This window comes from Alosa alosa, chromosome 11 (assembly GCF_017589495.1).
Source record: "Alosa alosa isolate M-15738 ecotype Scorff River chromosome 11, AALO_Geno_1.1, whole genome shotgun sequence".
Taxonomy (NCBI): domain Eukaryota; kingdom Metazoa; phylum Chordata; class Actinopteri; order Clupeiformes; family Clupeidae; genus Alosa; species Alosa alosa.
Window position 1 is genome coordinate 27,981,575 of NC_063199.1, and position 12,500 is coordinate 27,994,074.

The window sequence follows — 12,500 nt, forward strand, 5'->3', positions numbered from 1 at the left end:
TCTGTGTGCACACAACAGGCTGTGCTAGTGTCACGGTCCTGTGTGTGTGTGTGTGTGTGTGTGTGTGCTTGTTTATGCATGTGTTGATGTCACAGGTCTGTCTGTATGTCTCTCTCCCTGTGTGTGTGTGTGTGTGTGTGTGTGTGTTTGTTTATGTACATGTGTTGATGTCCCAAGTCTGCCTGTATGTCTCTCTATGTATGTGTGTGTGTCTGTCTTGTGTGTGTGTGTATATGTATGTGTGTGTGTGTGTGTGTGTGTGTGTGTGTGTGTGTGTGTGTGTGTGTGTGTGTGTGTGTGTGTGTTTGTGCTACTGTGCTTCTTTGCTAATTTATCCCAGTGAGCAGACAAGTGTTGTGAGAGGCTGATGAGAGGGACACGATGGCTTTGATAGTGTTAATGCAGCATGACTAGTACTGCGCTGTAGCCTTTTAAGCGCGCTACATTACCATGCAGCTAATGGATCGCTCTTCCTCTCTTACATAAACAAAGCAATGTCCTTTTGCATTAATAAACAGTTGTTAAAGTCACAGCCTTCAATAATAGTATTAAACGGGTGGTGATGGTGGTACATATTTATGTGTATAATTTGGATGATGTTAAAGTGGCATGGCCATGTTATTTGTTGTTCAGGAATATGTGATTTATTTGACACATAAAATGCGTAGCTGTGTACTCGCAAAAAGTGCACAATGTGATTTATTATACACACTTGTGGATTATGGATGTTAGGCCTTAAATCATCCCTCTGCCGAGTTTAGCCGAACACATGCAGATATCACAGTGGGTTAGCAGAAGTTTGTCTGTGAAAACATCACGCTCGCAAATCACTTTGGACTCCCCCGCTAATTTGTATTGCACTGACAGGTAATTGCCCGGGCTAAGCTCCCTTTATCTGCAAATGAATCATGCCATCGTGCACGGCAGACGCGCCAGGCTGGGAGAGGTGCTGTGCGGGCCTGTCATCTTTCTTCAGATGCTGTCCAGCGCTGATCCAAAAGTGTTTTCCTATGCAAATGATCCCGGGGCTGTAAAGGATGCTCAAAAGTAGCCTGGCGTTGTAGTTGACTTAATGTAGTGTAGTCAGTGAGCTGGGACAGTCTAAAACTGCAGTCCAAGAAAAAAACGAAACAAAAAGAAACAATGTTCTTTGGAAAACGTGTATAGAAACTTGCATTGTCTTTTGGAAATGACTAAACATTGTGACTAGTTTATAGTTTAGTTTGGAGATCAGTGTTTGGTTTACTGCTAATGGTGTCTTTTAGCATTTTACGAATACCTGGAAGGTATACTTATCACATTTGTATGCAAAGCTCCCAAACCATCTTTTCATAGTTTCCCTTAGAGAAGAAGACACCTTCCTATGTCTGCCCTGACTAAATCCATATTCATGGCATTGATTGTACCATGTGGAGGTGGGGCAAACCACCACAGCGTAGCTTTGTAGAATCCCATCCTAGCTAAACACCTACCCAGTGGTGAAAGTGAAGCTAACCGTGATGCCTGCAGGTTCTTTGTTTTTACGAGCGGAGCAGGTTTTATGGCTGGGAGTCAAGCCCCGGGGCCAATTGCAGGTTGTGGGCAGATTGCTGGTTGTTGGATGCTGAGATAAAAAGGGGGCCAGGTCAGGGCAGGGTGTGGGGCGTGAGCTGATGATGGAGGATGGAGGGCCATTGGAGTGGAGTGGCCCCCCGGATTCAATTTGCCCGTGCAGGAGAGAGATGCTCGCACATGCCAGGGAGAAATACGGCCAGCCGGCAGACCGGTCATCAGGCTGCAGGCCCACCATGGAGAAGAGAGCGAGAGACAGAGAGAGAGAGAGAGAGAAGAGGGGGGGCAGAGAGAGAGGACTGGGAGAGAGAAGAGGGAAGATAAGAGGGAGAGAGAGGCATAACACGCCTTTATTAGAACAGTTTGGGGTATTTAAATATTACAAAATAAAACCATCGACAAGTGTTGAATAAAATTCATACAAAGCACAATTCAGCACAAACTTTCATGTTTTAAAAACAACTTGCCCAAGAGAGAGAGAGAAGAGAGAGAGAGAAGAGAGAACATGCAGAGATTCTGTTCATGTGCGTGTTCAACCACGCTCAACCTGTTCAACCACATGGAGATTTTGTTCATGTGTTAAACATTCTGTTCGTTCACACATATAACGTCAGTAAATATAATGTCAGCATGTCAGCATCATATCTGAATCACCCGAAGGGTCGGACCTCCGTTTGACAAAGCGCTGCATATGGACCTTTCAAGAGAGTTCCATTATCAGAATCATAGTTGGCCCCACAAGACTTCCGTTTTAACATTCCATATGTTATCTTAATGCAGAGGAAGTAGATTGGGGCCCAAATAGAACGTTCAAGCATTGTTTTTGTTTACCTTGTTGAAAGGGTCCATACTGCAGAGGACGTGTCTGGAAGCAGCCTCTGTCTCTCCTCTGTTGCTCCTCCCTCCACACCTCTGTCCTTGTAGCCAGGCTGAGGGCCTGGTGAGTGGACTGGTGACTGAGCGGTGATCGTAAACAACCAGGAGAGATGCTGCACCATTCTAGTGTGTGTGTGTGTGTGCGTGTGTGCATGTGTGTGTTTGTTTGTACTTGTGTGTATCTTTGTGATTTGGTTTGTGTATGTACTGTATGTGTGTGTGTGTGTGTGTGCGTGTTTTATGTTTGTGTTTGTTTATTTCTGTCATTGTGTGTGTGGTGTGTGTGTGTGTGTGTGTGTGTGTGTGTGCAGAGAATAGCCTCTCAGTACTGTTCTCATTTACCATTATATACAAAGATGTCTATCAAAAAAAAAATATCTGAAAGTTTTTCAGCTTCTCTCCAGGCCTCTTAGCCTGACAAGCCAGACCCACATTAAAATGTAGGGTCTGGGCACTCACCGTTCGCAGTGCTCAGTCCGAGGGGCGGGATAATCGGTTGTCTTTCAAATTCCCTCTGCACTAATAGGACAGCTGAGTCCCATGCGTTTTCCCACCAGCGAGCTTAGTTGGCTAATTCAAACTTTTGCCAACTTAAAACAAGCTTAACTTGTGTCACACTGTTGGCCAAAAGCAACATCCATCTTCTTTGTTTTCAAGTAGCAGGGGATTCAAGCCAAACCGTTGCAACTCTGCCATCAATCATTATGTTAAGCCCGCCTAACGACTCTATACACGATTTGATTGGCCTGATAGAAGTTTAATTTTTACGGAGAGTTGCTAGACTAGACCTGGAAGCAAATGTAATTTGCTGCCGCTAGGGTGCGTCTAGATTTCTAGGCTACAGGCCTCTATCCTCCCGCTGAATCTCTCTGGAAATATGACACCTTCTCGGTCAGCAACCGTCTGTTGCCTCTGAAGGCTGTGTGTCTCTGCTCCCTTGGATTTAGTCTTAAAATGTTACAGGCATGGGTTGTGCTGTGGCGCAACCGGTTACAACGCCCGTGCCATATTCCGGTTCACGCGCCAACGGGGAGTCCGACCCCGATCCCACCCCATCTCTCTCTCCCACTCGCTTCCTGTTGCTCTCTCCACTGTCCTGTCAGATGAAAGTCCACCCCAAAAAAAAAAAAAAAAAAAAAAAAAGCATTTTTGGCAGGTTGGCGGATGGTGTCTCCTTTTAGGTTGGCCACAGGGAACAGGCTTCTGTGTTTATATTAGTCAATAGTTATTTTGCAGTTAATGCATTTATTTGGTTGTTTGTCTGTTTGTTTCTTTGTTTACCTGTTGAGGAGAAAACATTTTTTGGTGCATTTTCATGGTGAAATTTGAAATTGTCTTTACTCGTTTTTAGTTACTAAATTCTCCTGCCTTCCTGTTACCCCACCCCCATCCCCATTTTCAGATATTTGGTTTTAGAGCACGTTTCTGGCGGGGAGCTCTTCGACTACCTGGTAAAAAAGGGCAGGTTAACCCCTAAGGAGGCCAGGAAGTTCTTCCGACAGATCATCTCAGCGCTGGACTTCTGTCACAGTCACTCCATATGGTGAGTCCGCTTCTCTCTATGTGTGTGTGTGTGTGAGTGAGGGGTGATTTACAGGCCCTGTACTAATTCCGAGGCTTATTAGTTTCATCCACTATCCTTCCCCTTGCTGTGTGAAGCCAAAATGTTTTGTCTCGAGAGTGCGTCCCCCAACCCCCCCCCCCCACAGAACACACCTGACCCCCAACCCCCAACCCCCTTACCCACAGAACACACCCTGACCCCCCCAGCACTCAGCACAGGCTCTCACAGTACTGGGGACGTTGATGGAAAACTAGCGTGGACACTCTCCATCTGCTAGCGCCTCTAACATATTCATACCCAGGGGCTTTCAATTACAGCCACATCAAGATACCAGGAGAAAGTCTTCCCTGAGACTACTCTCACTCTCCTCCTCTCCCACTCTTCCTCTCTCTCTCTCTCTCTCTCAATTCAATTCTTTCTCTCTTTCTCTATCCCTTCCCATCTCTCTCTCTCTCTCCCTCTTTTTCTCTCTCTCACAATTCAAATAAATTCTTTCTCTCTTTCTCTCCCTTTCCATCTCTTCTCTCTCTCTCTCACTTCTTCTTCTCTTTCCCCCCCACTGTTCCACTCACTCTCTCCCTCTGGCTCCTCTTCACTGTCGCTAGCCAAAGTCCTCTTCTCACACAAAATGTTTGACTAAAGTTGCAGCCTGATCCGTGTAGCACTAACTGTTCCATCAACTTTGAGCCAAAGGTTCCCAGGCAGTAAGTGATCTCAGAGCCTTTACAAGAGAGGAATTATTGCTACACAGTTGTTGCATAATACATTTCATTTTGCAGTCTCAGGGTAAAAGTGAAATGAGGGAAATTGATCCTAACACAAGAGCGATGTAAATGATTATTTTTGACCTCTTTCCTTTCCCAAGGAATAACTCTAATCAATTACCATGGTCCTGTAGCTCATAATCATAATCTGGCCGCTATTGCTTTGATGAAGAAATTAATTATGTTGCATTAGTGTGATTATCTAACTGACATTTGTCTGTGTTTGCAGTTTCTGCGTAGGATGGATTTGTCTGTTTTAAATGTTCAGGGAGGAATTCATTTTGTGCTTGCACAACAACAGCATGCATCATGCCTAAGTGTTGACTTTTGAGTGCCTGTGGTTGTTCTGTAAGAGATCTTTTAGTTTGTGTGTGTGTGTGTGTGTGTGTGTGTGTGTGTGTGTGTGTGTGTGTGTGTGTGTGTGTGTGTGTGTGTGTGTGTGTGTGTGTGTGTGTGTGTGTATGTGTGTATGTGTGTGTGTATGTCACATTCCATAGACATGCTTGTCAAATTGTGTATCACTGATGTTTTTGTCCCTCCATTTTGGGTAGGGCTACAGTACAAGTGCTCCATCGAAATGCTCTCCACAGGGGTATGGCTCTACCTCTGCGTTTAGGACACATTTACACATAGCCTGGCATTTAGAGAAACGAATATTTCCCTCCCTCCGTTTTCAATAATAACATCGTGCACACATTGTTTTCAAAAAACTTGTCATTTACATCAACCCGCATAAATACGCTGTCGAGCGCCATAATAACTATGCCAAACCTATGGAATGGCAGTGTAGGGAAAGGAATAAAGCCATGCTGGCCAATCAAAATCCTCAGAATCGACACCAACGACTAACACGAGCAGTAAAAATGCTGACCTCCGTGTGATCCTTCGCCTCTGCTCCTCCATGTAGAGCAGTTGTTGCAAATGCAAACAGGCCAGAAGCGTTTGCACAAAAGTAAAAATTAGTAGCACCTTAACAGCATCCATAATAATCCTGATCAGTAGCCAAAGAAACTGTAAACATCAGGCTCACATGGCGTTAAGGATTTTCTGGCGCATAATGTGGCGTTTAAGAAGCTAAAAACGCCGTTTTATCCCTGTTGACCGCGGCAGCACATAACCGGGCGTTATCAGAAATCTCCACTTTGGCGGAGGTTTTAGAAATAATCGTTTTCTGCAATAAAAGCGGGGTTTTGAGGTGTAAACGAGGCCAAACCGCAAAGGAAATATCTGCGTTTTCCCTTCGTGCTTGCGGGGTCTTAGAGGTAAATGGAAGGGTTCCTCCACAAGCCACGCCAGTACTGAAGAATGCCATTACAGATACTGTACATCACTCCCTGCTCTGTGTTCTCAGGAGATTTCTTACTGTGTGTCTGATATCTGTGTGACCGCGATCAGCTGTGTGTTTCATTGCTTCAGCATGGGAGGTTGGAGAGGGGTCTCCACACTAGTGTGTGTGTGTGTGTGTGTGTGTGTGTGTGTGTGTGTTTGTGTGTGTGTATGTCACATTCCATAGACATGCTTGTCAAATTGTGTATCACTGATGTTTTTTTGTCCCTCCATTTTGGGTAGGGCTACAGTACAAGTGCTCCATCGAAATGCTCTCACAGGGTATGGCTCTACCTCTGCGTTTAGGACACATTTACACATAGCCTGGCATTTAGAGAAACGAATATTTCCCTCCCTCCTTTTCAATAATAACATCGCACACATTGTTTTCAAAAAACTTGTCATTTACATCAACCCCATAAATACGCTTGTCGAAAGCCATAATAACTATGCCAAACCTATGGAATGGCAGTGTAGGGAAAGGAATAAAGCCATGCTGGCCAATCAAAATCCTCAGAATCATTAACAACCACTAACACGAGCAGTAAAATGCTGACCTCCCGTGATCCTTCGCTTCTGCTCCTCCATGTAGAGCAGTTGTTGCAAATGCAAACAGGCCAGAAGCGCTTGCACAAAAAAGTAAAAATTAGTAGCACCTTAACAGCATCCATAATAATCCTGATCAGTAGCCAAAGAAACTGTAAACATCAGGCTTCACATGACGCTAAGGATTTTCTGGCGATAATGTGACGCTTAAGAGCTAAAACGCCGCTTATCCCTGTTGACACGGCAGCACATAACCGGGCGCTATCAGAAATCTCCACTTTGGCCGGAGGTTTTAGAAATAATCGCTTTCTGCAATAAAAAACGGGTTTTGGTGTAAACGAGAGGCCAAACCGCAAGGAAATATCTGCGTTTTCCCTTCGTGTAAACGGGGTCTTAGAGGTAAATGGAAGGGTTCCTCCACAAGCCACGCAGTACTGAAGAATGCCATTACAGATACTGTACATCACTCCCTGCTCTGTGTTCTCAGGAGATTTCTTACTGTGTGTCTGATATCTGTGTGACACGATCAGCTGTGTGTTTCATTGCTTCAGCATGGGAGGTTGGAGAGAGAGGGTCTCCCACACTAGTGTGTGTGTGTGTGTGTGTGTGTGTGTGTGTGTGTGTGGCCTCCTGAGGGAGTATACAATACATTATCAGACTCTATCTGTTTGAAGATCCAAGATGATGCTTATTACAGAAGGAGTTCCTCTATTTTTTATGGAGTGCAAGACCTCTGTGCTAACAAGCATACATACACACACACACACACACACACACACACACACACACACACACACACACACACACACACACTGAAGGAAGCACCAGTACAAACACGTCTCATTGAGACACAGACTATGGTACTTCTCAAACTCTGTCTTCATCTTTCTCCCTCTTCTTCTCCTGCCCCATAACACACACACACACACACACACACACACACACACACACACACACACACACCCACACTCAAACTCTGTCTTCCTTTTCTCCCTCTTCTTCTCCTGCCCCATAACACACACGTGGATCCATGTATGTGTGAAATCAGTGTACATGCTGGCGAGACTTCCAGCACTACACTCCAGTTATGCTTACCTTACTATCTCTGCTCTTTTTCATTTATGCACTTCCCTTTTCTCTCTCTCTCTTTTTCATTCATGCACTTCCCTTTTCTCTCTCTCTCTCTCTCTCTCTTTTTCATTCATGCACTTCCCTTTTCTCTCTCTCTCTTTTTCATTCATGCACTTCCCTTTTCTCTCTCTCTCTTTTTCATTCATGCACTTCCTTTTCTCTCTCTCATCTTTTCATGCACTTCCTTTTTCTCTCTCTCTCTCTCTCTCTTTTTCATTCATGCACTTCCCTTTTCTCTCTCTATCTCTCTCTTTCACTCTCTCTCCCTCTGTCTGACTTCCCACTGGGCCAGCATTGGTGTCTGACGGTTGAATGGGGGGGTGGGTTCCGCTGACGTGTGTGTGTGTGTGTGTGTGTGTGTTTGTTTGTGTGCGGTGTGTTTTTCCGCTGACGTGTGTGTGTGTGTGTGTGTTTGTTTGTTTGTGCGGTGTGTTTTTCCGCTGGTGTGTGTGTGTGTGTGTGTGTGTGTGTGTGTGTGTGTGTGTTTGTTTGTGTGCGGTGTGTTTTTCCGGCTCGTCCTCTCTTGTCTCCGGGGCGACACACAGACAGACACATCAGCGGCAGCAGCACTCCCTCTCAGCACCGGGCGCCGGGCAGGGGGGACCAACCCCCGGGGGGGCCCTGGGCCCACGCCGCCACGCCACCGCCATCGCCACGCCACGCCGGCCTTGCCGGCTGACTGACAGACACCGTTAGCCATGTGGCGCCGCCATGCCGCGCCGAAGTGGAGAAGTCGTGCTGGCACGATCAGAGCTGCACCAAATGCATCCCATCGATCATGTGTTGCGTTTTCCCTCTGAGGCAGGTGCCTGCTGATGGAGATGGAGGTCTGGATGAAGCATAGAGAGAGAGAGAGAGAGAGAGAGAGAGAGAGAGAGAGAGAGAGAGAGAGAGAGAGACTGAGACTGGGGGGAAAGGAAAGGCTTAGCTGTTGGAATGCACAGTAAAATCACAAGTGTAAAATCTGAGGTGTTAAACCTTTGAGTTAAATTTAACATTGTAAGGTTTGAAATACCTTGAATTACCTTTTGATCTGAAGCGAGTAAGAAGTTCTACACACTCAACTGTTGTTAGAGTAGTTTTAACACTTAATCGAATGGGTCCATCCATATAAACCCAGAGTAATATTAATTACGAAGAATGGGGCGGAGTTTGGAAATGTTACGGAGGTGGTAGAATGAGGTCTTGCAGAGGTGATTTATATGGGCTTCAAAAGTGAGTTGGGAGTCCATTTTTACACCAAGATTTGTGACTGTTGATGAGAGGGGGATGTTGGAGCCAGAAAAGGTGATGCTGGTTATGGATGATGATTTGGTCTGGTGAGGAGTGCCAGTGAGGAGTGCCATCAGTATGGCTTCAGTTTTGGAGCTGTTTAGTTGGAGGAAGTTGTGCTCCATCCATACCTTTATCTCCTCCAGACAGGTGGTGAGTTTTGATGGGGATGACTGTGAGGATGGGGTTGCAGCTGTGGCATTTACATAGAGCTGTGTGTCCTCAGAATACTGTAGCAGTGAAATGAAATTTTGTGACGGCTGATGATTTGGCCAAGGGGGGTGAGGTAGAGGATGAAGATGATCAACTCTTTAAGAGTTAACTGAACATTTTACTGTGTAGTGAATGTATTGAATGAGGATAATCAAGCTCAAGGGTCAAAAACTGAGATTGATATGTGGATAAGAGGATGGAGGTCTGAATGGCAAGGAGCTGAGAACAGGGGATGGAGTAGAGAGAGAGAGAGAGAGAGAGAGAGAGAGAGAATATTGGAAAGAAAAAACTAAAAATCAAAGTAGATTACAATGCTATCTGGCCCTAAACCGAGAATATAAATTAGCAGAATATCTTAATACTGTCAGAGATAGGAAACAGAGACTGACCCTTACCAAGTACAGGCTAAGTGACCACAAATTGGAAATTGAAAAAGGAAGACTCAGAAAATCATGGCAACCAAAAGAACACAGAATATGTGGTTACTGCATGACAGGTGAGGTCGAGACAGAGATGCACTTCCTCCTACAATGTACATCCTTCGATCAAACAAGAAACCTTTTCTTCAACAAATTTAACTCAGAAATTCCTAATTTTAATGAACTTAATGACATATCAAAATTAAAGATACTATTAGGAGAAGGAGATAAAGCATATCTTGCTGCCCAGTATGTATCAACATGCCACAATCTGAGGGACAATGAGTGATCTATAACAACAAATAAACACACATACAAACACACACACAGACACACGCACAGACACACACACACACACAGAGAGAGAGAGAGAGACTGTGAGGGAAAGAAAACAGCCCTGAGTGTCAAGATTGCAGGTAGAGGGATAGAAAGAGGGAGAAACTGAGAAGGAAGAGGAAGCAGTGTCTGTGGAGCAGATGAGATACCACAGGTACTGGATGGAGGGAGAGACTGAGAGAGGAGGAGAGGGGAAGACAGACATAAAGAGATATCTATCTGTCAGCTCAATCAGTGGGAAGGCGAATAGACTGGGAGAAAGGACAACAAAAAAAAACAGGTGAGAAGGTTGACTAGAAGTATTTGGCAGAGAGGAAATATGAACGGAGAGAGAGAGAAAGAGAGAGAGCGTGAGACAGAAAGAGAGAAAGAGAGAGAGAGGGTTAGAAAGAGTTAGAGAGAGAAAGAGAGAGAGATTCTGTCTATCTGATGTGCAAGCATTGGCCATGAGGGGCATGTGCCATGTTCATCTCCATCCTTTTGCCTGAGCAGAGCAGAGCAGGTCAGGGTGGAGCAGAGCATGGAGACAGCAGGTGTTCATTAAAAACCCTGCAAGCCCAGCAAGCCCTCCTTTCAGCAGAGATACGCACGGATGGTTGGAGGGATGGAGGGAGGGAGGGAGGGATTGATGAGAGTGGTGTGGGATTTGCATCCTGGGTGTGAAGATCAAGAGAAGTGGAAGTTCATTAGCCCAGCTCCTTAACGGCGTTCGACTGCGGAAAATTAGAGCGAAATAAAGACAGAAAGACTGGGGAATATAAGAAGGCATGAACGAATGGAAGACTGACATAGGGGGGGGTTAGAGTGTAATTTGTGTTTTGCACAAAAAGGACTACTTAGACCTTCTCAGAGGTTTTGAAATGGAATAAAGATGGAATAAAGCCATTGTGCATGAACATTATTCGAAAGCACTTCACCTTTCTCTCGCTATCTATCCCTATCTTTCTCTTTCTTCTCTTTCTTCTCCCACACTCTCCATCCTCATCCTTCTCTATTCCTCCCTCTCTTCCTCTTTCTTTCACTCTCTCCATTCTCATCCCTCTCTATTCATCCCTTTCTCCCTCACTCTCCCTCTTTTGTCTACTTTAATGGCTCCTCTCCATGTGGTCCCCAGTAAAACCCTTTCCAGTTAGTACCTGTGTGCCGTGCAAGGAGCCCATCCATCCCCTACCCCACCTCATCCCCTCCTCCACCCACACCGCCCCTCCATACACCACCCACCCAACCTTGCCCTCAGCCTCAGGTAGGAGTCCTGGCCATTCTTTAGAGCAGAAGGCAGCTGCCCAACCTGGCCCTGCCACACACACACACACACACACACACACACACACACACACACACACACACACACACACACACACACACACACACACACACATACACTCCCACTGGCCCCTCCAGACAAAGCTGTACCATCAACAAAGATTCAGACTCAACACACACACACCCACACACACATGCACCTGCTGCCCCCTCAAGACAAAGCTGTTCCATCAAGGAAGGGACTCAACACACACACACACACACACACACACACACACACACACACACACACACACACACACACACACACACACACACAGGGGAGCGCTGCTTCTTTATGGGGAGACTGCGGCTTGCAGGGGGAGTAATGAAGATGTGTTTATTGATCAGAGCGACCTGATGGAGGTGAGACCCATCTGCTGGCCTGTGCTACCCTGGAGGAGGGACTGAGATTGGGCCCACACACACACAAAAAGTCTACCCACCCACACACACACACAATCCTCCCTCCATTGCTGGCTAACCCTGCTGGTTTGCCCTGCCGACTGCCCACAAACACTCTGCCACACACCCACACACTTCACCACCTTCAGATATTATCCCACTAGACCCCCCACACACACACACACTCACACACAGGGGCAGATGTACAGCAGCACAGTGTGACAGACAGCACAAATACCACCTGTTTAAAAGGTCACACGCGTGTTAAAACATGGCATCATATGACCAAACAGGCCGCACATGCGCATTTTGCCTGCAACAGGGGTGCAGAATGGCAAACTGTGCTTTCCTTACGCATCCATCTGCATTTATGGCACACAAATCATGGGAGGAGAAGTGTTAATAGTGATTGATTAATTTGTAAAAAAACAGCGCACGTCTGTTTTGTGGTGAAAAAAATCCGCCTTTCAAAAGCAGACGTTATCCAAAGAGCAGTTCAATGATTCAATTAGAGAAACAACAAAATTATTAATTAGAGCCCCAGTTTTGCTTGTTTGTACTATGTCAAAAGCAACCTTAACTTGTGTTTGCCTTTCTAATGTCTTACACTTTGATTCTATTAAATCTGTCATAGCCTACGTGCAGAAATAGTTTGAGTATGTTTTTTTGAAAAGTGGAGTAGAACTACTGCTCTGCATTATGTTTCTGCTAGTTGACATCTTATTATTTCATAATTGCTAAACTTTTGATTCCTTTTAATGTTGCCATTGGTTAACGCCATTCAACTGCGCCTGT

At 45.5% G+C, this 12,500-nt stretch overlaps 1 protein-coding gene across 4 annotated transcripts in view; it reads left to right on the plus strand.

Annotated features, from left to right (window-relative positions):
- brsk2a (BR serine/threonine kinase 2a) overlaps positions 1 to 12,500 on the plus strand; it is a 201,912-nt gene that overhangs the window by 141,045 nt on the left and 48,367 nt on the right. For all 4 annotated transcript variants that reach the window (XM_048257460.1, XM_048257456.1, XM_048257457.1 and 1 more), the window contains exon 4: positions 3,830 to 3,970. In XM_048257460.1, coding sequence (XP_048113417.1) covers positions 3,830 to 3,970 — 141 coding nt within the window. The remainder of the gene's footprint in view (positions 1 to 3,829; positions 3,971 to 12,500) is intronic.